Genomic DNA, 25898 nt, shown 5'->3' with positions numbered 1-25898 from the left:
ACCAACACTGCGTTGTTTCTGGCATCTCCTGAAAACAGCACTGTTCCAGGAGGCATTCCTTAATTGACCAGTCACGGTTTCTATTGGCATTGTGTGTTTTTTTAAAGTATAATTTTAATGTGGTGCTTTAATCTTTTATTCTTTTACTGTTTTATCTTTTATGTTCACCACTCCAAAATTTGTTCTAGATGTGGAGTGATATATAAATATTATTAAATAAATAAATAAGGGGATAAACTCTTCCCACCCCCTTCCGGATCCTGCCTTCTGTCCCTGTCTTCCTGCCTCATACCTAAAGCTGGATGCAGCGAGATACTCCTGCTCAACCCCACCTGGTACCATCCATTTCCCTGCACCTCCTTGCTCCCATCCGCAAGTGGAAGCAGTGTAGTTTCTCTTCTCTTGATTTCCAAGGATGACGGGTAGGAGGAGGGTTTTGGCAAAGAGAACTGTGTTATCTACGCACTCCTACTCATTTTAGCAAGAGATCTTTAAATGGCCTTTGACTTTTCCCATGTTCAAGGTTTTTTCTGTCATGGTATCATTCTTATGTGGAAGCCTTTTTAGGCTTCCTGTAACTCAGAGCACCTGGCCCAAGCTCCAGAGAGGCTGGTGCTCCCAACTCATCTTGTGCATGAATAGTTTGCCTCTCTCTTAGTGCCCAGCAAGATCACTGAAACGGCAGAAGTGCCCAGCAAGATCACTGAAGCGGCAGAGGTGCCCTTGCCAGAAAGCCCCGTCATGGGTCTGACAGACGTCACAGGAGAGCCTAAACTGCCAGAGGCAAAGCAGTCGGTACCAGCAGGTGAAAGAGAACTCTGTGAAAAGCTGACTTTGGATTTGAGCTCTGGTCCCTGCCCCCCCGGTTGTGCTTGTTTGGGATGAATGAGGTGGGTGGGGTGAGGTGGGAGGGGAGAGTGGCGTGGGTGATGGCATTTGCCGAGCGGCATTTGGTGCTTGTGAAATGTGTGGCTGGTGTGTGTGTGGGGGCTCCAGTTGTGCTCCTCCTGGAACAAAAAGCAGCGAAGCCCTTCGGCTTTATTCTGTTTCCAGACATCAAATGTGGGTGGTGGGAGGAAGACGCCATTCTGAATCTTCTGTTTGTTTGGGTTTCTGCAGTGTCTTCTCCAGTAGGAGGTATCAGTCCTGCCCCTGCAGTGGACGAGCTGATGGGGTTTGAACCTTCATTTGACCACAGACCCCTTCCTCCTAAAGAACCTTTAGCAGGTGAGCCTGCACTTGAGACTTCAGGGGCTTTAATCCTCACAACAACCCTGTGAGGTAGGTTGGGCTGAGAGTCAGTGACTGGCCCACAGTCACCCAGTGAGCTTCATGGCTGAATGGGGACCTGAACCCAGGTCTGCCCAGTCCCTGTCCAACACTCTAAGCACCACATCACACCAGCTCTCCAGTGCAGTGCCACTGTGTGAAAGTGAGGAGTTCTGGGATTTGTCAGGAAACACGCCTGAAGATCCCACTGCAAAGTGGTGTTAAGAGTGTCAAATTGCCCTACCAGCGAAAACCCACAAGCAGTAGCAGTGGGGTCAAGAACCGGGGAGAGCTTTTTCCCATTTGCCCCCCGATCCCACCCTGGCCAATCTCCCATCACTGGCTCTCCTGGCTCTCCTTATGTCACATCCTGTCCTTTGGCACTCTCCCTGTGCCTTTTTCTCCAGTGGCTGTTCTCCTGCACCCGCAGTCAGAAAGATGCAGGAAACCCAGCCAGTGGCATTCTGACATGCTGGAGATCCAGGCAAGAGGTAGAGCTGCTGATCAGTGGCTGCACCATCTCTCTAGGGTAGCCTTCCCCAACCTTGTGCCCCCCCCGATGTGTTAGACTACAACTCCCAGCATGCCCCAGTCAGCATGCTGAAAGTTGTAGTCCAACACATCTGGGGGGCACCAGGTTGGGGAAAGCTGCTCTCGGGCAAAGGCCAACTCTGCTGGCCCATGCTTGAAAGCACCTGTGCAGCTTGTCTCTGCCTCAGAGGGAGAGTGGAGCAGGCTGCGCTCTTCCCAGACTTTCAGATCCTTGCAGCCGCTTCAGGGCCAAAGGTGGGCAGAGCTGTCTCCGCCCACTGCTAATCCCAACTACTTACCGCATAGTTCAGAATTTAGTTTCAGTAACGGCCCACAGAATCCTTACAGGCAGAGCCCAGAAGGGGATGGCCATCTTCTGCTTATCCCCAGCATCTTGCATTCAGCCACATACTGCTTTGGACAACGCGGTGGTTGCGGAGTGGCCTCACAAGGGACGAGCGGACTGCGTGTCACTGGCCCTGGACCAGCTTCCAGAACTGGGGTGTGGGGATTTGTAGGTAGTCCGACCGTGTCTGAATGCCTTGCAGATGGGAAAAGGCTGTTTTCTCCTTTTCCTTGTAACAGATTCTCCAGAAGCTGCTGTGACAAAGGAACAAGCAGTGAAGGCCGCCAATGCCCCTGCTGCGGGCAGCTCTCCTTTGCTGGAGAAACAGGAGGAAATTAAGCCTTCATCTGGCCAGCACAAGGAGAAAGAAGAAAGCAGCTGGCCGCCCAGCCAGGGGGAGGCACACAAGCCTCTTTCTAGTCCAAAGGTGGAAGACAGTAAGGCTTTCCTCAGTCAGCATGTGGGAGAGGAGGCGGCAGCAACCAAACCTGTCGCCCAGAAAGCCGAAGAGAGCAAGCCCTCTCTTGCTCTTCATGTGGAGAAAAAGGAGAGCCCGCTGCCCAGCCCGAACGTAGAAGAACCAAAGGTGTCTCTCTCCCAGCACGCAGAGAAGGCCGATGAGAGCAAGGTCTCTCCCAGCCAGCATATGCAGGAGGCGGCAAATATACCTTCTCCTACCCAGAAAGTAGAAGAACTTCCGATTTCCCCTACCCAGCATGCCAAGAAAGCAGAAGAGAGCAAGGTCTCTCCCAGCCAGCCCAGAGCAGAGCGAGAAGAGGCTAAGCCACCGTCCTCCCCCAGCCAAGCCGCGGAGCACCTTCCTGGGCTGGAGGAGCTTGAGAAGAACAAGAAGCCTCCCGGGGAGCCCCCTGAGGAGTCCAAGCAGCTGCCGCCGGCTAAACCTGTGGAACATCTCCCAGAGCTCACAGGTGAGGAAACCCCTGGCAGAATGGGTTCGGTTTCTGTGGGAAGCCCCTTTCCTCCTTCCTCCAGCAGTAAAGGAAGTCACACCCTCCCTGCATCGTGAGTTTTGAGCCTGTTTCTCTCGTGTGGTGACGGTGGGAAGCCTACCCGTTGAGCCGGGGGATCGGAGAATTTGAAAGAAATGCCCCGCCCTCAAGAAAAGGAACCCCCTATCTATATTTAAGAATATTGATAGTCAGAACAGTTGGAAAAGACAGTACAGGCCTGTTTGCTTTATTGGGCCATACCAGCAGTTTACGTAGCCCAGCACAGGATCTTGTGAGACTCGGCTGTCTTGGTGAGGCTGGCCGGTAGATCCTTCCTCGATATGACTGCTGTCTGGGACAGTGCCTGCACCTAGGAATGCCTTCCCCAAGCTGGTGCCCTCCAGATGGGTTGGACTGCAACTCCCATCATTCCCAGCCAGCATGGCCAACACATCAGCACAGCCTCCCCAGAGTGTGGCGCCTACATTTGTCCTTTTTTCAGCACCAGGTGAAAGCCTTTTCATTTTCCCAGGCTTTTTAGCTCTTCAGTTTAAAAAACTCTTTTAGTGCATTTTTAGGTCTTTGCGCTGCTGCTGGCTTTTTATCTTGGTTCATGCTGGTTTATTCTGTGTTACACTTAAGGCTTTTATTCTGGGTTTTACTATGTTATTGTCTTCTATGGTTTTAAGTTTTGTTTTGTGAACTGCCCAAAGAGCTTTAGTTGATGAGTGGTCTAGAAATGTATTTAACTAATTTATAAGCAATCTGGAGGGCACTAGGTTAGAGAGGCTGATCTAGAGATTGTCAGCCATGGGGACACGCTGGGGAAGACCTCCTGTCTTCTGCTGTGATCTCGTGATGCTTTTGTTTCCTGCAGAGCCAAAGGAAACCGTACCGCCAGGAGAGTCCAAAGCTGACTCGAAAGAGCATCTGGCAGAAAAGCCCATTTTTGCTCTTGCTGAGGTGTCCAAGCCAAAGGAAGTGCCCGAGTCGCGCCCTGAGCAGCCTGTGGAGCTGCCCCAGGAAGAAGCTTCTCTGGAACCTGCAGGTAAGCAGCAGTAGAGGAGGAGCTGAGCTCCATCCATCCATCGCAACCACTTGCCGTCCATCTCCACCTTGCTGCTCCCCCCTCTCCCTTTCCTGCCAGAGGGGCACACCTCCATCTTCTGCTGGGGGGTGGCAGAAGACACTGCCTTCAGCTTATTTCTAGTCACTCCCCCTTTTCCACTCCAAAACTGGGCATCTCTCATCAGGTGGCTGACATTAACACTGGTAGCTAGGTTAAACGATGGCCGGTTTGCCCAGGAGCCTTTCCCTTCTGGTATCTCGGAGTGTTTTTTCACCCTGGTTCTGGGAACCATTGGCTTAATTCCTGATATTGGCAGCTAAGACAACCATTTATAGCGGATCTCTTAACTATACTGGTCTGCATTTGGTGGGAGAGTATTTTTGGTATGTTCTCCATCTTCCCCTTAAATGTACAACACTCCCATTACCAAACTGGGGGATGAGTTGGGACCTAGCTGTGCGAAGATGGTCTCGCAGTCTCTCCCATGAACGAGAAATGTATTATGTCCACCTATAGCAAATTACTTTGCCCCCCTGCCTTCCATCACTGTGTCCGCCTACCTGGCTTCTCCATCTAGTTGTGCCCATGCTCTGTCATGTCTTAACTTGCCAACATACTCATTTCCTGCAGGGGAAGTTTTCTATTTGTAGAACTCTTGCCTTTCCACCCAGCCTTTCTTTTCCCTAAGAGAAGTGACAAAGTGGGCCCTGAAATCCATTTGAGAAAAGCTTTAAGGGTGCTTTAGGCCCAAGAGCGGTTGCTTAAATATCATTTGATGTAGAAACTATGACTCTTCAGGAGGCTTTGTTCATGATGTGTAATACGTTGGTCAATGGCAGGAAGAAATGAAATACAAAATACAATGGGTTAGTGTCCACCCCACCCCCAAAACTGCACCGTTAAGGTGGGAGCTGGTGCTAGAGTGGAGTGAGACATTCGAAGACTCCGTAAAGTTGCTCTTGGTGAGTAATTGCTCTAGTACTTGAGCAAACTTCCTGTATTCCAGGTGTACCTCCTGCCCAAGTAAGACAAGCTAATAAATCCAGTGACCACCGCAGGTCTGGCAGAGCCAGATCTGCCCGAGTGACTGTGGCAGATGCTTCGGAGGAGTTTCTGGTAGATTTCCCAGCCCAGAAGAGCCACGACCACGGAGGAGGCCCCTTTTCTGTGGCAGAATGTGGCTATGTTGCTGGGACGTCCCCACGGAGCAAGGCTTCTCACAGGAAAGCAGCTTGCCAGCCATTTGAATGTGCAGAGGCTCCCAGAGATGTTTTGCGAGAGGGCTGGGATCTGGAAGCTTCAGCAGCATTGAAAAAAAAGAAGAAGAAACCGAAGCAAAAGAGGAGCCAGCAGCCGAGGGCCATGGAGGCTTGGGAGGACAGCTCTGAAAGGCTGAGAACTCCTCTGTGTTCTGCTGAACCCCAAAAGCCTGAGATCCCCTTTTCTGAGTCCTGTGAGAGCACTCAAGAAGTCTTGAGCGTGTCCAGAGAAGTCCTTGGGAAGGACACTTCTCAGCTCGGAAGAGAGTGGCATCTCCCAGACACTCCGAGCCTTCCCCCAGATCCTGCAAAAGGAGAGCTGCCCCTGCAGACAGAAGGCCCTTCTAAACTGGCATTGGATGCAAGAGCAGGAGACGTCAGCAGAGTGAAAGCAATGATTAGTGACAGCTTAACGCTGCTGTCTAAAGGCCAAAGGGGGGAACCTCCTGAAGGGCAGCCGAGGCACCATGCCAAGCAGAATCAGCAAGGCAGCCCCACCTCGCCACCACCACAGACCAGTCCTGTGGAAGCGAGTCCTTCTGGGGAAAGTAAGACATCGCAGAGCCGGCCTCCCAAGAACTTGGGCCCTACTGGGCCCACTTCGGAGACCAGACCGGAGGCGAGTGAGGTCATGCCTGCAGTTGCAGGTGAGGCAATGGCCCCAGGGGGTCTAGGTCCCAGGAGGGAGGTGTTGGGAGAGAAGCCAAAGGAACACAAGAGGGGTGGCAAGTGCGAAAGGCTTGGCGAGGGAGCTGCCGAACCTCCAGCTGAAGCTCAGACTGTTGAGGCAATGAAAGACAGGAGCTGCCCTGATAAAAGCAAGGAGAGAAGCCAAGCTGCCTCAGAGCCTCTGCCACAGGCAAGTCCCTTTGGAGAGCTTTCGTTGGGTGATGCAAAGAGTGAAAAGCTGGATGTCGGTTCGGCAGACATTCCCTTTGTCTTGGAAACTGAGTCAAATCCAGTATGTCCCCTTTCTCTTGCTGAGACAGCTGGCAGTGCTAAAGGGCCTTTCGCTGGTACGGACAAGGGAGTCAGCTCCAGTCCTTCCGAACAGCCAGCTGGGACCATTCCCAGGCTGGGGAGTGACCAGCCTAAAAAGAGAGGCAGCAATGGAAAAAGCAAGAGAGCTAAAAATTACTCAGCACAGCAGCGGCTGTTCCTTTTGGAGGACGAGGCCAGCTCGAGCAAGGCTCCAGGCATGGAGGAAGCTGAGGCACCTACTGACACCAGTTTGGCAGCGAAAAGCACCGAGCCGGGCTTCTCCAGCATGGGGGAGAGTAAAACTGTTCTTAGCTCTGCAGGGGTGGGAGAGAAACCAAGGAAAAGGAATAGTGATGGGAAGAGCAGAAAAACTGCGGAGAGAATCTCCTTTGGGCCACCATTTCTCCTGGAGGTGGAAAACAGCACCGTCCACCTTCCCACTGAAGTAGGTGGGCCTGACCAAACTGAAGCAATACCTGAAGACAGTCGGGCTGATGTCTTAGCTGCAAGCCAACAGTTAGAAGCGGCTGCAGATACAGCAAAGCCACACCCTCTTGATACGACATCCTTGATGGAAAAAGCCAAAGGGGCTCCAAGCAGAAAAGGCGAGTGGGTAGACTTCCCTTCCTCGGCATACCCCTTTCTCTTGGAAACACCAGGCAAGCAGATGGAGTGTCCTGCTGTTCTTGAGACAGCTGCCCAAACAAAGGGAAGTGGTCAAGGCAAGGGCCCCAGCGTCACCATTTTAGAGGGCCCCACTGTAGCAGACTCCACCTCAGTGTTGCCGACAAGCAAGCCCAAAAAGAGGACCAGTGATGGGAGAAGCAAAAAGTCTGGGAAAAGTCCTTCAGAACAGCCATTCTTCCTGGAGACCACGTCTGATATGAACAAGGCTTCCAAGAAGGCTGATATAGCCAAAGAAGCAGGCACTGTGGACAAAGGCCAAGTGCCTGGTGGTGCCCCACTGCCGGAACAGCCAGACAGCAGTCAATCCCAGCTTCCTGCTGCAAAACCAATGAGAAAAATTGAAGGAAAGAAGGGGGATGACATCAGCACAGCTACAAAAGACAGTTACTTTGAGCAGCCACCTACTTCTGATCAGAAAACTAGCACTTCCAAGCCAGAGCTGTTCGCTCAAACCCAAGAGACACCTCACACTGATCAAGGTCAGGAAGCCAGTCAAGAACACTGTATGGCAGATAGCACAGATCCGCTGAAATCACCCACTCCCCTTCCTGAGCTGGCGGCAGAAGAACTCAGGAAACTGGGTCCCGAAGGGCAAAGGCCCGAGGTCCATACCATTATGGAGGCAAAGCCAGAACCTGCAAGACCAGCTGCTTTACAGAATGAGGTGGCTAAAACAGAGAAATCTCCATCATCCCCCAGGGAAGGGGAGGCGAGAGGCTTAGACCATCTCTTGGAGGATGCAAAAGCTGCTGACCTGGTTCCTGTTGTGTCGCTTGTTCATGAAGCATCTAGAGGAACAGAAGAGGGAAAGAATAGAAAGGACTGGTCTAGTTTGGAAGGCCCTTTCCTTTTGCAGACCAAGGCAGAAGCAGATATGGTTCTGGATGCTGAAAGAGAGGCTAAACCCAAAGATCATGCTTCTCCTAGAAGGAGCAAGCAGGAAAAAGGTGGTGGTTCAGATCTTGCAAATAGGCAGGATCCCTTTGCCAAGCTTTCAAAGAGGGGTAGTGACAGGAAAAGCAAAAAGACTGCAAGTGTCCCCGAGCCGCCCATTGTTCCGCAAGCAAAGGCAGATGCAAGCAAAGGGCAGTATCCCAAGTTGGCTGGGTTTGAATGTGGTATGGAAGGAATGGAGTTTGTGGATGAAAACAGAAATATTAAAAGCCTGCCCCCAGGACATCAGATGCACTGGGAAGAGAACACCGTGACCTTGTTTGGCCCCTTTACACCATCTGGTTCTGGTGCTCATGATGCAGCCGCTTCAAAAGGTCAAGGGCTTGGGTGCCCCTTTCTAGAATACCCCGAGAAGTTTATTGGTGAGCTCAGCAAGGAGCAGCCTTTTCTCCCCCAAATACTGCAAGTTGCCAGTAAAGGTGAGCGGAAGGATCAGCATGACTTGCAGGAGAATTTGGCAAAACTAGAAGAGAGAGAGGCCACGATAGAGGCTTCTCTTTTGATGAAAGCAGGTGATGAAACTCGAGAAAAGAGGAAGAAAAGTAAACGGCCCCTGTCAGAGCACCATGTCAAACAGAATGACAGAGCAGGAAAGGATCAGGTGCTCAGCTCCACTCTAGCAGAAGATGGAAGAACAAACCTCGTGGACAAAGCGCAAGACTCTGGACTTGGTTCATTGGAATTGCCAGTGGAGGAAGAGTCAAAGATGGTTGCTGTGCTGGTTGCTGGAAGAGAAGGAAGTGGTTCTGTTGGAAGAGAAGCCGGCATCCCTCCTGTGGAATTACCAGCCCTTTGGAACAAAAAGGGAGACGCTGCAGCACTCCAGGCTCTGACAGCGGTGCTTGTTGGTGGTGGTGCTGCCGAGCCCATGGTGTTAGTGAAAAGCAACAAAGGAGCTGAAGAGAGGACTTCAGGATGTCTAGATGGTTTAGGAAGTAAGGCAGGGGCAGATAAGGTCCTGGAGGATGTCCCCGTGGAGGAAGCAGGTTCTGCTAATAAACCTAAAGCCCTTTCTGAGCATCTGGAGACAGATGATGTGAACAAGCTGAAGATCAGCCCACCAGTGCAGGCAGCCAGGGAGGAGGAGGCAGGGCTGCCAAGGGAGGCAGCTGAACTGCTGGATGCCCAGAGTCTTGGGTCTGCAGCTGATGAAAGTGCCGCCTTGATTCAGCAGGCTGATCGTGGAGACCAAGTGGCAAGAGAGACCAAGAAAGAGGGGAGAGCCAAAGCTCCTCAGCAAATAAAAGGCTACATGAGACCCACGAAGTCAAGAGGGCTTCCTCCTCCTTCGCTGAGGGCCGCTGCTGTTCAAGAGCAAGGCAGGAGAAGGCCAGCGAAGACTGACGGCCTGGACCTGCAAAGGCAAGAGAAAGGTGTGTGTTTGCAACTGTGGCCTATCCTACTACAGCTTGTGTGTGAGAATTTGCTCCTTGTCGGCGCATTGGCATGAGCACCTAACTGTTAATCCTGCGACCGACGCACAACTGTACCTGGCATGACTGTGTCTTGGCTGTCTTTTAAGAGCCTGTTTGATGATTCTGCTTGCCTGTTTCACAGTGCTAATGGCCAAATTTGGAAGAACTGACTTTGTAAACCAAGCTCCAAATCGTATGTTTATGTGCTTATCCTTGCTTACGTATTTTGTACTCCTACTCACTAATGTTAAAAACTGTTCATCTTCTGGCAAAATAACTTTGTGATGCCACATTGCTTGGAAGACTTCCCATTACCTGAGGTTCAGGTCTTGGTGCATTCAAGTCGTAAACCACCCCCACACACGCACAGATGCACAGTGTTATAGAATCATAGAATCCTAGAATAGTAGGGTTGGAAGGGACCTACAAGGCCATCGAATCCAACTCCCTGCTCAATGCTCAGTGTTCATAGATTGAAGCCTGTAATTGTAGATTGTAAATGATTCCAAATACTGTCCTATACCATACCTTTTTGAAAATCAGTCTGTGTAATAACTTTGGTGGTCATGAGCATCCCTAGCGCTGGCATGAAGATGCTCATATGATTGTTGACTTGCGTGGTAAGCTCAGTTCAAACCATGTGGAATGCAAACACGTGGAAGTTTCTGAGCCCCCTCACAGGAGTAGGGGTGGCGTCCAATCCACGAATCGGCCTTGAGTGGTACTCTGAAAATAAAGCAGTGGAACTTGTGGTGAGGAAATGTTCTGCCTCCAAGGAGGCCTACAACAAGGGAAGTGAATCCCTGCATGTGCTTTAGGGGTATCCACTCTGCCTCACTCACACCACTGTTCGATATCAGCAGGCAGAGACAGGAGTCCAATTTAAATGACATTTCCCATTAATACTTCTTCATATATGTCCTAAGCATTGGTACGAATCTGATCATGTTTAAGTAGAATATTATTTCTATAATACTATATAAGAGGGGATAATTTGTATAATTTTTTGAGGTAACTTGATCTTTACAAACATGTTAAATTAGTTTTAGAACATGTTACAGGAGATACTGCTTAATGGATAGCTTTGCTGGTTACATGAATTATTTAGATTGTTTAATATTATCCAAGTTATTTTTTAAAAGAGAAACTTCAAATTTACAATTTTGTAAAAATGGAATTTATGTCATCAGTTTTTATCCACCTTGTAAAGGAATCTCTAACCTGCATCAGTGTTTTTCTTAAAGCAAGTTTCATTGGGCGGCACATACCAGATGTTTGGGAAGCTGAGAGACTGCAGCAGACTGAGTCTAGAAATGCTGAGAGATTCTGATCAGCTTCAAGATTGCTTTCTTTATCTGCACCCCACCCCACTTCTTTCCTGGAGTTTCTTCTTCTTCTCTCTAGAAACCCCACAGTGTGTGGGTTATACAGCTGTAATGGACCAGACTATGGGGTTGTTTCAAGAAGGCAAGATGAAAATACAAAGAGGGTCTAAAGAATCCTCCATGCTGATCTGTTGCATTGGAGTTTAGGGCTATGCTGGTCAGTCAGGGAGAGAAGCATTCTAAAGCGGGCTGGTAAACAATTCCTTGTTTTGCAACTTAATAAAATTTTCCCCAAGTAATGAGTGACATAAGTATTCCTCTTGAGTCCCACCATTTCACTTACCATCAAAGCGACATTAAATTTATGAACATATGAAGCTTCCTTCTATAGAGCCAGACCATTGACCCATTTAGTCCCAATCATTTCCTTTGAGATATTGGATAGCTTCAGACCTCCTTCAAATGTCTGCTCTTTAGTCTTTCCAGTGAATATAGTGCAGCTAAAATGTCTTTCCCTAGCAAATTCTGGTGTCTAGGCAAGATGAGTTGGTGCTATTTGACAGAATATCACAGCATCAGGTTGCATGGAAGAAAGCGTTCACTCAGTAAAAGCTTGAGCCATGCTGGCCTTAATGTTTTGCTCTGGTTTCTGAGAACTTTTGTATCTTTCATGAGAGCTGCATAATCCATAAAGCAGTTCTATTTTGGTGGAAGTGCTGTTCTCTGCATGAACTTGTGCCTCTAGAGGTGTGTGTGTGTGTTTCTTGCATGGAGGCGCAAAATGGAGGATGTTTAAAGGCAGTGCCTTCTTTTAAAGAGCTGAAATTAATTGCTTGAAGTCTCCCCCTTTTTTGTTTTCCTTGTAAACTGCTGTATTAAAAAGGGACTTGGGCAAACCTAGGAGGCCACTGCAAATCCGGAAAGGCAGCCCTAAATGAATAAACTGTATAGGTAATTGGACTGCAAATGGCACTGTGCATCCCAAGACTCCTACCTGCTTTGCAGGATCCCCTCTGTGAGAGCCAGCTGGTTCCGTGGGCTGCACTCACTCTGAAGGCCTGGAATTCATTTTAATGGCAGGAGTAACTCTCCCTCTCCTCTCCTTCCCAAGAGAACATGCCCCAGATTGAAAATACGCTGGCAATTTGTTGAGGAGGCTGGAGTTGGAAGTAGAATGCCGTTGCTGTCAGTTTGGGACTGACAAGAGGGCTAGGCACCGTTGCTAGGCCCGGGCCCTCTGGCATGGCCAGAGGCACCCTGAAGCGTTGACGACACAGTGTGTGGGCTAAGTGACACAGCATGGAATTTGATAACGCAAAGAAGCAGGGTGGCGGGCAGGGGAAAGAATAGCAGTTGGGCAGGCTCCCTGGAGTGAGTGTTGTCATAATTGTCCGTCACCACTTAGAAGGGATGGTTAATCTCGTCTTAATTCTAGCAGTGAGTGTGAGAAGATCAGGGAAGGGGACAGCTTTGGTCCCTGCTGCAGATGCAGATCGTTCTAAGAAGCATCATAGGCAATTTCCAGCTGGACCGGCCTGGCCTGACCAGCTGGCTTTTCTAGACCATTATCCTGTCTCTGACAGTGGCAAATACCTGATGCTGTGGAGAAGTGTACATGGGGGGTGGGGTGGGGGTAAGGCAGAAGTATTCAGCCGTCAAGTAAGCATAGCCTTACTCTAGTTGTCGACGAATGACAGGGCAGCATAGTTTCAAACTGTGAGGCCTGTCTCCAGTGGCTTAGTCTGAGAAGCTCTCTTCCCCCTGCGAACGTAACATGCAGAATTCTTGGGGTGAAAGATGCTCAACTTTGCTATAACCCCTTCCTGTTCCAAAAGCTCTGCTCCAGCAATGGTGCATGTTTTTAGGACATCCCATGCACGAGAGTGCCCTCCAAAGGTGTTAGATGACAACTCCCATCATGCCAGCCAGCATTGGCCATGCTGGCTGGGGGTGATGGGAGTTGTAGTCCAGTTCAACCAGAGGGCACCTGGTTGTGGAAGGCGATTTTAGAACGGAAGGCTATTTTCGGGGCTCAGCAGATGGCCTTGGCTGAGCTGCAGCATTGCTAAAGCTAAACAGATATAGGCCAAGTCGGTTTTTTGGGTGGGAAACTAAGACCCATGTAAGAGTAGGATACAAACACGTATATGATTTTTTTTCAGTAGTTCAGGGCAGCTTAAAGTACCCTAGAAAAAAGCATGTGAAAATGCCTGGGCAGCACTTGTTGAACAGAAGAGCCCAGAGGGTAGCTGAGTGAACTTTCCTGCCGCTCAAAGAATGGGACTTCAGCACCTTGCATAGTGGAGGAGACCAAGCAGAAGCATCTGGCAGAGTGGGCTCTGGCACACAAGTGCCTCCCATGCCACAGTACACTTATTAGGGCATAATCCAGGAACAGTGAAATACTGAAATGTCAGTGATTTTCAGTGGGAGAGCGTTAAGCACATGCTTAAATCGCTCCCGTTGAAGCCAGTGGGATTTCCGATTGCTAAGGCTTGTGCCTGATGTCTTCAAGGTGCCTCAAGACTCGTGTTTTGGGGTACAACAAACTGGCTCAGTTCCCTCTAAAAGTTTTATAATGGTCCCCTCCCATCAAAATGTATTGCTTCCAGTGTTGTACATATTTGCTTTTGAATGGTGCTCTGTCACTGCATATTCAGGATATGGCCGGCTGCTCTGCATTAAAAATGGGGATGCCTACGAATTTATACCAGGGGTGCAGAACCTCAGGCCTGGGGCCAAATCTGACCCTCGAGTTCTCCAGAAGGCCACGCCGCCAACCATGGATTGTGTGGTGGTGTCCCAGCTTTTTGCAGTTTTTCTTCATTCTGAAAGGTTGAAATGCCTCTCCTAAGGCTTCATTACCTGCAGTAAGAGCTTTTGGCTGAAATATGCTAGTATTTTTTATTTTTTGGCCCTGCCCACCACTGGAATGTGACCCCTGAGAGCTTCTCCAAAATGGAATTTGGCCCTCAGGCTGAAAAAGGTTCTGCGCCACTGATTTGCGCACTAATAACTAGTTTGCGCATGTGAGCTTGGTGCCTTATTCCGCGTGCAGAGGCCCTTCCAGTTACATGCCAAAAGGGCTCTGAGAGCAGACTAGAAAACTTGGCTAGGTGAGGCAATTTATTCCTGCACACCAAACCCTCTACATCCTGATTGCCTGGGTTGCTTGCTGTCTCTTCTGCCCATCGCTACTGTTGCTAGGCACAGAGTTCTTGTGTTTTAGCGAGGACACCTATTTTAGTCCCACTAAGCAGAGAGGATCATGTGCTTGTACCCCCAAAATACCAAGCAAGTTGTCCTGGTTTGTAGCATGCCAGTTGGTTTCTGGCAGTGGTGGCTGTACCTGTGAGACGCAGCTTAGACCGAAAGTTGATGCCTTCTCGGAGCCACACGCCAGCCTCGTGGCTGAACCAGGGCCTTGGAGTCGCTGTGCTTGTTACATAGCACGGGGTGAGGGTTGGGGGGTGGCATTCTGTGTTACACCGCTTGAACCTTTGGTGGGGAGGGTTGTGAACATAAATATATTGAATGCCTGCCCTAGCTTGAGGATGGACAGAAGCTACACCAGCATCTACTGGTAGATCTCCAGCTGATTTTCAATAGATTGGCAAGCGTTTCTGACTCCCAATTGTTTAACAATAGCAAGGCTTTAAAAAAAATTAAGCTGCTTAGACAAAGAAAGTTGCCAGGGGAGTGGGGAGAACCAGGAGTGAATTTTTGTGTGAGAGGACTAAGTGTTCAGTTTTGCATGTTACGGAGTTGGCCTTTGCTGAGTGTCTTCAGGCTATACTTCCAGAATTTAGGAAGCCTTTGGCTACCAGTTAACTACCCATAGCTGATCAATGCACTTCAAACGAAGCATACACCAAAATTGTTTTTAGGTGGATTCAATTTTGATTTTGTGCGAACAAGAATTAGCAAAGGAAAAATGTTTTGATCCATTTTTTATTTTTATTAGAAATATACTTGTAACATCACATTAATCGCTTAACAGGAAATAGTATTTCTTAAACATTTCTTGTTCTTAGACTTTTAGTCCAAATAGCTTCAAAAGGAGAGATCTCATTCTAAGCACCAAGTTCTCCATTCAATACTGAATAGGCTATTCACCTGACAGGTACACAGGCCTGGTGAGCTTCTAATGAGAAGATCCTGCATTCTAAAATCAGCATGTATTTATACCTTTCTTGTGTAGGAATTACCCCATAGCTATTATCTGCTGTCCCATAAAGTAGGGCTTACAGTCTTAATTATCTCGCTGTGCATCTTCCCTTTAATACAATTACTACTTTTTACTTATTTACATTTTTAAATTCTCAATTATTTATCATTAAACATTTCACACTTGCATTTTACAACAAGACATCTTATCTTGTTTTAAGAGAGGTGGATAAGCATTTTCTCAATAGTCTTCCCAGCCAATCCAAAAAAGCAAAATATGCTATTTCCTAAAACTCCAGGACATGCAACTGAAATCAAGTTCCTGAGCTGAGCATGTGCTCATTCTATGAGCTGAGCCTGTTCCTTCATTCTTTGTCTGTCTCTCTGAGCTGTCATTTTGTACTTGGCTCCTGTTGGTGGATCTCAGAGTTCTAGTAAAAAAAAACAAAAAAACCAAGTAGCTCCTGCAAGTCTGAAGGCAGGCCACCCCGAAGAGAGGGTGTGTGTGTGTATATGTGTGTGTGTGTGTGTTTGCATGGGTGGGGGTGGGGGGGGTTTCAAAAACAGGATACCTCACCTGCAGTCTGAAGTAGTACAGTCCAGGATTTCTCCGCCTCATTCTGTGCAGCATGTAGAATGGCTCTTAAATGCAGCTTCCCTGCACCCAAGCGTCTTGCCCTGCTCACTGGGCACCACCCTGGTTCTCTGTGCTATAGGCTCCTTCTCGGCAAGGCTTTTATAAGCGCCATTCCTTGCCTCGTTCACGGAATTTTACGGGGGGTGGGGTGTCTGCGCAGTGTTTTTTCTCTCATAACCCTTCCATCTTTTTCAACCACTTCTTCCATCTTTTCTCTTACTGCAGCAAATCAGCAGATCGGAAGGCCTTGTGCAGCTCTTCTGTCTTTTTCGCCTTAAAAGGCGGAAGAGCTGCACAGTGGCTTCTGATCAGTAGCTCTGCGAGCCCTCTATCCGGAAGCACCCGTAGTCTAAGAACAAAAAGCTTGCTCAGGTTGGCACCCACAGCAGCCAGTCCAGCAGCTTCAGTCTGTGGGGAGAAAGTGCCAAAGTTGGGACTGGCGTTTGTGGCTTCTTGCTTCCCTTCCTTCCAGGCTCCAGAAGTGTCTCTCCATTAGCCGCTATCGTTTCCTCCAGCCGCCCATGTGCACACATCTAAACTGACAGTTGCCCACCCTTGCCTGGTCTGTCAATGGGATGTGTTGGCTCATCTCAAAGAACTACGTCTGTCCAGCTTTAATAATTCCTTCTCTTCCTTCTTCGATATTTGCTTTGAGCACCATTTTTTGGTACAAGGGCGGGAAATAAATTAAATATATAAATGTTGTGTATTTATGTGGTTAATCTAACAATCCATTTCGGATATTGTGTGGGTCAGAGGAGTGGTCAAGTGTTGTGCAGCCTCTGAAGCTTCATTTTAAACTAGAGCTGGGCAGCCTGTGACCCTCCAGATGTTTTGGCCCACGACTCCCACAATCCCTCGCCATTGGCTGTGCTGGCTAGGGCTGATGGGAGTTGTCCATCCCTGTTTTAAATGTTCAAGGATCAACCCTGAAATAAATGTAATTCATTTTGGACTCCCAGCTGTCCATGGAGGCTCAGGTGTCAGCTGTGAGCCGGGCAGCGCTGTATCAACTCCATCTGATACGGCAGCTGTGCCTCTGCCTTCCCAACCATCTGCTCCCATCAGTTGTACATGCCTTGGTCTCCTCTTGTCTAGACTACTGTAATGTGCTCTACGTGGGGTTACCCTTGAAGACAGTTCGGAAGCTGCAGCTGGTACAGAACGCAGCGGCTTGCCTGATTAAAGGCAGCCGCTGGCGAGATCACATCACTCCAGTGCTGAAGGAGTTGCACTGGTTGCCAGTTGTTTTCTGGGCCAAATTCAAGGTGTTGGTTTTGACCTTTAAAACCCTATATGGTTCTGGCCCAGCCTATCTCACGGAGCGACTCCAGCAACACCAGACAGGCCGCTTAACAAGATCAGCCTGGGATGGCCTTCTCTCTGTCCCATCAGCCAGGACAGCTAGAATGGTGAGGACGAGGGAGATGGCCTTCTCTGTGGTGGCCACCACTCTGTGGACCTCCCTCCCTCGAGAACTCCGCTATGCCCCCTCCTTAATGAGCTTCTGCCATGCATTAAAAACGTGGTTGTTCAGGCAGGCATTTGGGGTGGGTTAGGGTATTTTTTAGAAATATGGTGTTTTTATTGTAGAATTTTATTGTTTTAAATCGTTCTGTTATATACTTTATACATCGCCCAGAGTGGCTGGGTGACCGGCCAGATGGGCGATTGATTAAATAAATAAATAAATAATTGTGGGGACAGGCAGGGCTGGCAGAATGTGAAATGGAAAGTGCTTCAGAGCATGTGCAGAGTATATTTGGTTCAATAGGTAGTTGCAGTCCATTTCCCCACATCTGAGATGAGATAGAAGTGCTTTCAGGCGGGGTGGAGGTTCAGAACCTCTGTGCTTTCAACAACAAAGGACAAACCATCACCATGGTATCTTATCCAGGCACCTGCTAGGTAATGCCCAGTACGGTTGATATCGTCTGCCCCAAGAAGTAGTTCTGCCCATTTCTTTAAAGAGGTCCCAGAAATACGTTCTGTGGATAAGGGTCTGGTAAGTCGCCTGCTGAACTCTTAAAAGAACTGGACACTGCCTTCTCTGGTTCATCCAGTCTCTAATAAAATGAAATGTGGATAACAAGCCTGTGGCCCCTAATTATTTGCTCAGAGCTTCCTATTTCCTATAGTCCATTAATCGGGTGTGTCAGTGAGGCCAAGGTATCTGGTGCAAAATCTCCCACTTGCAGCCCTCGCATGTATTTGTCGTCCTTACCAGCACACGTCTTCAGTCAACCCAGTCGGTCTGATTGCTGACTCCGGTTGGTGGTGACACTTAATTAGCAATCGCACATAGCTCTTGTAGGGTTTGTCAGGGAGCACTTCATCATCCTGGAAGGTGCTGTTGCCTTGGAAACGGGTGCAAAGGGGTCTTTGCTGGAAACCATTCATTTGGAAAGTCTTCTTTAAAAAAAAAAGGCATTGAAAAGGATAAGTACTAGCTGGAGGAGCAAAACAAAAATAGAAACATAAGGCTGCTGTGGGTGGGAGCTGGCATATTGGGATTTGAGGCCTGGTGTGCTGATGCAGCAATTAGCTCCGGCGTAGTGTTGGGGTGTGTGCTGGCATCACGCATGCCGCACATCTTGGATTTCAGCAAAGTCAAATCATGCAGATTTAGAGAGTGCTTTGACATTTACAAATGGGGGTCTTTTCTGTACCCACTGATAAAAGCACAGGTGAGCAACATGCAGCCCTCCAGGGCCATTTGTGCAGCCCCCACATATTCCCCCCCCCCCCGCCGCTGCTTCTGAAAGTGCTGCCTTGGAGAAGCAACTGTTTGGCAAGCTGACGGGAGCCCAATGCCGCAGGGAAAGAGGGTACACGGGGACGATCCCTAGTGCACACTTTTCCCCTCGAGAATCCTTGCAGTGGGGGCAGAGTTACAGCCTCCTCCCCATTGCAGCAATCCTCAGCAGTATCGCTGCAATGGGGGTGAGGGAAGGTTAACCTTGCCTCATCTCAGTGATACTACTCAATATTGCTGGGAAGGGGAAGGGAGGTTAAAGCCTGTCCACAACCCCAGCAATGCACAATAGGATTTATGGTGAGGGAATGTGTGTGTGCATGCATATGCACGCGCATATGTGTGCGACCCCCCCAGCCACCTCCCCAACGCAACCCTCGTCTTGAGGGAAGTTGACCACCAGTGGACTGAAGCATAATGAATGTGTGTGTGTGTGTGCGCGCACGTGTGTGCATGCACATTTTCAGGCTGTTCTGTTTTTCCTTTACTTTTTAAAGTAGAGCTTTCACTCAAAGAAATTTTAGTTGGTCAGTTGGCAATACAACCTTATACAATGGCCATGCTAGGTGTGGGTGATGGGAATTGTAGTCCAGCACATCTGGAGGGCAACGGGTTGAGGAAGGCTGTAGAAGACCTTGCTATACCAAAAGGTGGGGATACAAACGTCAAATAAACTAATTAATAAACCAAGGAGAGCCGGGTAATCAAGGTTATTTATCACAAAGTATGCAGCTGAAATCTAGAGACCACATGGGATTCCTTAAAGATAAGAGCTGGTATTTCACTAAGTTAGTGTCTTGTAGCCCTTCTGAAGAAACAACTGGATAGTTTTTCTGTGTAGCACGGCATTCTGTATAAAAATGCTAACTAAGGCCAAGTAGATTGTGCCCAGATGATGTGAAAGGAAAATACTGAGGATGATATAGTGTTCAGTTGCATTTTGGGGTAGACAAGTCCACCAACTGCTACCTGCCATCTTGGGAACCATAGACCAACTCTCATAGGGCCACTGTTGTCCTGGTCTCAGCTTGCAGCGCAGTAATGTGTGGAGCGATGGTGGAAGAAAGAACATATTAGCCCTATTGGATCCAAGTAACTATCCACCTGGTCCAGAATCCTGTTTCCAACAGTGGTCAGATGGATGCTTGAGGGAGATGTGGGTTCTGTTGATACCCTGTGCTGTAGTTTGGATGCAAGGTTCTGTTGTGGTCCTGTCTTGAACAGAGGTCTGAATAGGTCTGGTTTCACAAGGAGCCCAGACAGGAAAGGGTCGACACCACAGAAAGGTCTGAGTGGTGCAGGGGCTTGGAAGCAAACACAAAGACAGCACTTTGCTCCAACAAGGAACAGAGCTAGACTGATCTTTAAATAAGAGTTTGGTTGTATTTAGACTGGTTGGACCTACCTCCATACTGTCCAAGGCTTTGTCTCTTAAAGAGGCCTGGTCCGTTTAAACAGCCTCACGCTGCAACAACATGGAAGTGGCTGTGGCATGCTAGCTTCCTCATGGCCTGAGTCCTCAGAGTCTGAGGATGGTAATGCGCCCGCCTCTGGACACAGGGGAGCTGGCTCCTGGGGTCTTTCTGGAGAACTGGGTCCCAGGAAGGTGGAAGCCTCACGACACTTTTCCATAGCAGAGTCCTCTCCCTGGACCATTAACTCTGAAGCCTCCACTTCTGAGGACAAGGGGTTGGAATCCTCTGCAGATGAGGATTCGGGGTCCTGGGCCATGACACAAGCAGGGCCTGAATCTAATAGCCCTCCCTTGCTGTTGCCTTCCAGCATCCAGTAGTCAGAGGTATACTGCCTCTCAGTCTGAAGCAGCCTTCCCCAACCTGGGTGTAGCTGTCATAGCTCACACCCACTGATAGGCCTGTTCCCCATAAAATCCCTTTTGAATGACACCAGGTGGACCCTGAGCCTGTTTCTGTCTCTGCCAAACAGGTACTTAAGGCGGGGCTGCCAGAGGCAGCACCTCAGCGTGCGCCTCGGTGTCGCACTTGGAGACGCATGGAGGAGCACAGGAAGGCCCACCCACCGCCTCTCCGGAGACATCAGCAGCCACAGATACCAGCAGCAAATAGCAGCAGCTGTAAAGTCCAGGGAGAAAGGGGCAAACGTAGATTTTATTTGCTCCTTCTTAGCTGCTGCTCTCTTTTATCTCTTTTATCTTTTATCTTGTTGTATATTTTATATCTTAACATTTTAATATGTGCCTGGGAGGACCATTGAGCAACTCAGGGAGTCGGGGAAGTGCCACCATAACTGTGGTCACGGGCAGGGGGAGGTATGGCGTTGGGGGATTAACAGGCCAGCTGAGGAGAAGAGGGGCTAGACACCTTACAGCTGTCCCCTCTTCTGGTTCTTCCCCCAACCTGATGGTTCCTGGCAGCCTTACCAGTCTGCCCTCGGGTCTGGTGGTGCTGCTGCTGAATGCCAGGTCGGCCCAAAATAAAATCTCCCTCATCCATGACTTGATTGTGGATGAGGGGGCTGACCTGGCATGTATTACTGAGAGCTGGGTGGGGGAACTGGGAGGGGTTACTCTCTCCCAGCTGTGCCACCGAGTACTGGGTACTCAGTGCAGCACCAACACCGACTTGAGGGTCGGGGGGGGGGGGGTTGCCATGGTCTATAGGAATTCAATCTCCCTCTCTAGGCTTCCTGCTCATTTGAGTGCAGATCTTGAGTGTTCGTACCTTGTCTTTGGTACCTGGGACAGATTAGGGATTCTGTTGGTGTATCGCCCACCCCGCTGCCCATCAGACTCCCTGCCTGAGCTGACGGAGGTGGTCTTGGACTTGGTGTTGAGGATCCCTAGGATGATGGTCCTGGGGGATCTCAACTTCCATGCTGAGGCCGCTGTATCCGGGGCGGCTCAGGACTTCATGGCCGCCATGACAACCATGGGGCTGTCCCAACATGTCATCCGGCCCAACGCATATAAAAGGACACACGCTTGATCTGGTTTTCTCGACTGGGCAGCAGGATGGTGATCTGAAAGTGGAGGAATTAACATCTGTCCCTTTGTCGTGGACAGATAACTTCCTGCTGAGGTTTAGTCTTTTGGCAGCCTTCCCCCTCTGCAAGGGTGGGGGACCTATTAAAATGGTCCGCCCCTGGAGGCTAATGGATTCCAGAGGGCTCTGGGGTATTTTCCTGCTGGTATGGCTGGTGCTCCTGTCAAAGCCCAGGTCGCTCTGTGGAAAGCAGAGATGACTCGGGTGGTTGACATATTCGTGGCCAAATGCCCTCTCCCACTGAGCAGAGCCCAGCCAGCTCCTGAGCTGAGGGCAATGAAGCAAGAGGGGAGACGGCTAGAACGCAGGTGGAGGAAAACTTGTGCGGAGTCTGACCGAACACAGGTAAGAGCTCACTATCGAGCCTACTCTGTGGCGGTGAGGGTGGCAAGGAGACAGTTCTTTTCCACCAGCATTGCATCTTCTCAGCGTCATCCAGCGGAGCTTTTCCGAGTGGTTCACGGCCTGTTACATTCTGGGCCAGAGAGAGACACGGTGGAACCCTTGGTGGCACGCTGTGATGAATTTGCAAGGCACTTTGAAGACAAAGTTGCTCAGATTTGTCATGAATTGGACACCACGATTAATGCAGTTCCATTGGTAGAGGCATTCAGAGCACCGTCTGGTCCAGTTTTATTGGATGAGTTTCAGTTATTGAGGCCTGAGGATGCAGACAAGGTGCTTGGCCAAGTCCGATCGACCACTTGTATGCTTGACCCTTGCCCTTCATGGCTTACTACATCAAACAAGGAAGGGATGTCTGGCTGGGTCCAGGAGGTTGTAAATTCCTCCTTGAGAGAGGGAGTGGTGCCAGCCGCTTTAAAAGAGGTGGTAATCAGACCACTCCTAAAAAAGCCTAACCTGGACCCGGAGGAGGTTAACAATTATAGGCCAGTGGTCAACATCCCCTTCCTAGGCAAGGTGCTTGAGCGGGTGGCTGCAGGACAGCTCCAGTCACTGTTGAATGAAACGGATTATCTAGATCCATTTCAGTCGGGCTTCAGGCCTGGTTTTGGAACAGAAACTGCCTTGGTCGCCCTGTGGGATGACCTCTGCCGGGAGATTCTCCTGGACCTCTCAGCAGCTTTCAATACAATCGACCATGGTATCCTTCTGGATAGGCTGTCTGGGTTGGGAGTTGGAGGCACTGCACTGCAGTGGTTCCGCTCCTACTTGGATGACCGATTCCAGAAGGTGGTGCTGGGGGATTACTGCTCTGCGCCATGGCAATTGTGCCATGGGGTTCCATGGGGCTCCATTTTATCCCCCATGCTATTTAATATCTACATGAAACTGCTGGGGGAGGTTATCCGGAGGTGTGGGCTGACGTACCGTCAATATGCGGATGACACCCAGCTCTACCTCTCGTTCTCATCAAACCCAGGTGAGGCAGTGGCTGTTCTGAATCAGTGCCTGGGCACGGTAATGGACTGGATGAGGGCCAGTAAACTGAAACTCAATCCAGACAAGACGGAGGTACTGTTAGTGGGTGGTTCATCTGCCCGGCTAGGTGATATTCAACCTGTTCTGGAGGGGGTCGCACTCCCCCTAAAGGATCACGTTCATAGTTTGGGGGTGCTCTTGGATCCAGAACTGTCACTTGAGGCACAGGTGAACCCAGTGGCACGGAGCACTTTTTATCAGCTTAGGCTGGTATACCAACTACGCCCTTATCTGGATAGAGATAGCCTAGCTACAGTTATCCATGCTCTAATAACTTGTCGTCTGGATTACTGCAATGTGTTATATGTGGGGCTGCCTTTGAAAACGGTCCGGAAACTTCAGCTGATCCAAAATAGGGCAGCAAGATTGTTAACAGGGACTGGCCAGTGAGCTCATATTACGCCAGTACTTTTCCAGCTGCACTGGGTGCCAGTCCATTTCCGAGCCAGATTCGAAGTGCTGGTATTAACATTCCAAGCCCTTAACGGCTTGGGGCAGGTCATCTGAAGGATCACCTCCTCCCATATGTGCCTGCCTGGACCTTAAGATCATCCTCAGTGGCCCTTCTCTGTGAGCCCTTCCAAAGGAAGTGAAGCGGGTGGCTACTAGGAGGAGGGCCTTTTCTGCTGTGGCACCCTGGCTGTGGAATGAGCTCCCTAGTGAGGTTCGCTTGGCACCTACATTGTATTCCTTTTGGCACCAGGTGAAGACCTTTTTTATTTTCCCAGGCATTTTAGCATTTTAGCTTTCTAGACTTTTAGCTTTGCTATTTTAAATCTGTGTTTTACATTCCTGCTCTGCTGCTAGGTTTATTGTGGTTGTATTGTTATATTGTGGTTTTAATGTTCTATATATTTTATACTGTTTTATTGTGTGCTGTTTGGTTTTGATTTTTATGAACCGCCCAGAGAGCTTCGGCTGTTGGTTGGTATAGAAATGAAATAAATAAATAAATCTAAGCCTGTGGTGATTTCCACATCTTTCGCCAGCAAATTGCATAAATTAATTATGCAGGAGGAGGGAGAAGTAGAGGCACAGAGATCAAGCTTGAAAGGGTCTGTTGGCTTCTATTAAATATATATGTAATCTAGTGCAAAATTAATCTCCAGCTGATGAAGATATCTCCATTTGAAAAGCTTGCCCACAATTTTCTGCATATTTGGTTGGTCCTAATTATTATTTAATAAATGTATTGCCTGGCCATGGATTTTGGAATTAATCCTATATAGGTGAACATGCTCTGAGATGAGGCGAGACTCTGTCAGCCCACCAACACCGGGGGTCGGTATTCACAGCCATGCTATTTGTCAAAAGCAGATAGAGACGGAATCGTTCAATTCATTTTTCCCCTTTTGAGTACAAAGCTGCCTCTTTGCAGTGTGAAATCCTGATGGGTGGCTGCCACTCCTTCTGGCATTTCTCCCCACTAGGATCAAAACAGACTGTTTAAGCAAATACTGTCCCAAAGTGAGAATCTAAACAGAGGAAAATACTAAAGCTGTACGGTGAGGGGTGGAGAATAGGGTCTTCTTTATGATTTTCAGGATACCTCCTGCTTTGATGCTTAAACTTGGCATATCCTGGCTGCTCTTGCATAACCTGAACAGCATTTCTATCTAAAATTATTTATAGGCTGTCTTCAAGGGTGGAACCCTCCTCTCTGTCTTCCCCTCTCCCCTCCAATAAGAGCGGAATTCGTTTATTTTATCAAGATCTTCCATTCTTTGCATCACACCCTAGCTTAGCTTGAATTGATTTTCAAATGTAGTATGGGAGACGAAGCAGGGCCTTTTGGAAATAATGCAGCTTAGCACTAGAGCATTTGAAGGAATGGAAGAGCGCCTCTGTGCATGAGTGGAATGCCTTTTTCTCCCTGCAGGTGGATGAGTACCTCGAGGGCTTTAAGGAGCCAGGTTTTCAGGCACTTTAAGCCCCAGTACCTCTCGGATACGAACCATGGGGTGGAGCTCCTTCTGAAAGCCACGTTGTTGGTCTGGAGCCTGTTCCAGAGGGGGTGGGAAGTCCAAGATTTGAATCCAACCTTGAAGACTCAGGGCATACATGAAACTGAGGCATAAACTCAAACCCCTAAAATGCAGCCATGAACCAAATGGCAAGCCCCAGCTACATCTCAGGAAGGTCAGCATCACCCCAGGCATTAAATACCAGCCAGAAACAACATGCACCCAGTTAGTTTCCTTCGGGAAGTCTTGAGAAAGGTGACCCCCTCCGGGCTATTTTATGTGTATGTCTGAGAAATGTGTTGTAACCTACTTGCCCAAAGACCCTGGAATTGGGTAGGCTAAAACACTAAAATAACTTCTGTGTAGTGCAATACCTTTTTTTTTATTTTGGCCATTCTATTATTCATTTACTTATATAAACAATTATACCCTACCTTTCTAATACCCTTATATTGCACAAGGCAGCTTTCCTCAGTTAAAATCACAATATAAAAATACAGCAATAGTGTCAGGAGTATAAAAATCATAACAATCACAAATTAAAAGTAGAATAACAATATCAGCAAGGACTGGCACGTCAGATAAAACAGTTTCCCAGTAAAACCAGCTCACCCTAGCAAATTAAAAGCCTGTTGAAATAAAATGATGTCTTCACATGATGGCAAATGCAAACAAAGATGGAGCCCTCTGAATCTCATGGTGCAAGGTATTCCATCGCAGTCACTGAGAAGCCCCTGTTTCTTGTCCCAACCAGTCTTACTCCACCATAGGTGGGACATAGAGAAGGGCCTCCCCACTAAATCTAAATGACTAGGCACATTGGTATAGGAGGAGAACAAGTTGGCAGAGATGCCAAAGTTCAGCTTAGACCAGACTGTGAATAGAGAAGAGTAAAACCATGTCATGGGAATTCAGACTCCCAAGGATGCAAGAGAATTGAGTATTTAGAACAGCCTTCCCCAACCTGGTGCCCTTCATATGTGTTAGATTACAACTCCTATAATCTCCCAACCACCTAGGCTTCAGCTAGCCTTGGCTGGCAGATTTTTAAGTCATCCAACGCTGTTTGTGTGTAAATCGAATCCATTGGCACAGGGAGCAGAATCTCTAAGGCAGATCCGGAAAG

At 48.8% G+C, this 25898-nt stretch overlaps 1 protein-coding gene across 8 annotated transcripts in view; it reads left to right on the top strand.

Moving 5' to 3' along the window:
- Positions 1-25898, top strand: part of LOC146345281 (uncharacterized) — a 228758-nt gene that overhangs the window by 146458 nt on the left and 56402 nt on the right. For all 8 annotated transcript variants that reach the window (XM_084859551.1, XM_084859552.1, XM_084859550.1 and 5 more), the window contains exons 9-13: positions 659-805; positions 1120-1227; positions 2386-3075; positions 3974-4144; positions 5172-9419. In XM_084859551.1, the coding sequence (XP_084715677.1) occupies positions 659-805; positions 1120-1227; positions 2386-3075; positions 3974-4144; positions 5172-9419 (5364 nt within the window). The remainder of the gene's footprint in view (positions 1-658; positions 806-1119; positions 1228-2385; positions 3076-3973; positions 4145-5171; positions 9420-25898) is intronic.

The sequence above is a fragment of the Heloderma suspectum genome, chromosome 5 (assembly GCF_057233095.1).
Source record: "Heloderma suspectum isolate Gila_16-S chromosome 5, 16-S_ref, whole genome shotgun sequence".
Classification (NCBI taxonomy): Eukaryota; Metazoa; Chordata; class Lepidosauria; order Squamata; family Helodermatidae; genus Heloderma; species Heloderma suspectum.
This window is presented reverse-complemented; position numbering and strand designations above follow the sequence as displayed.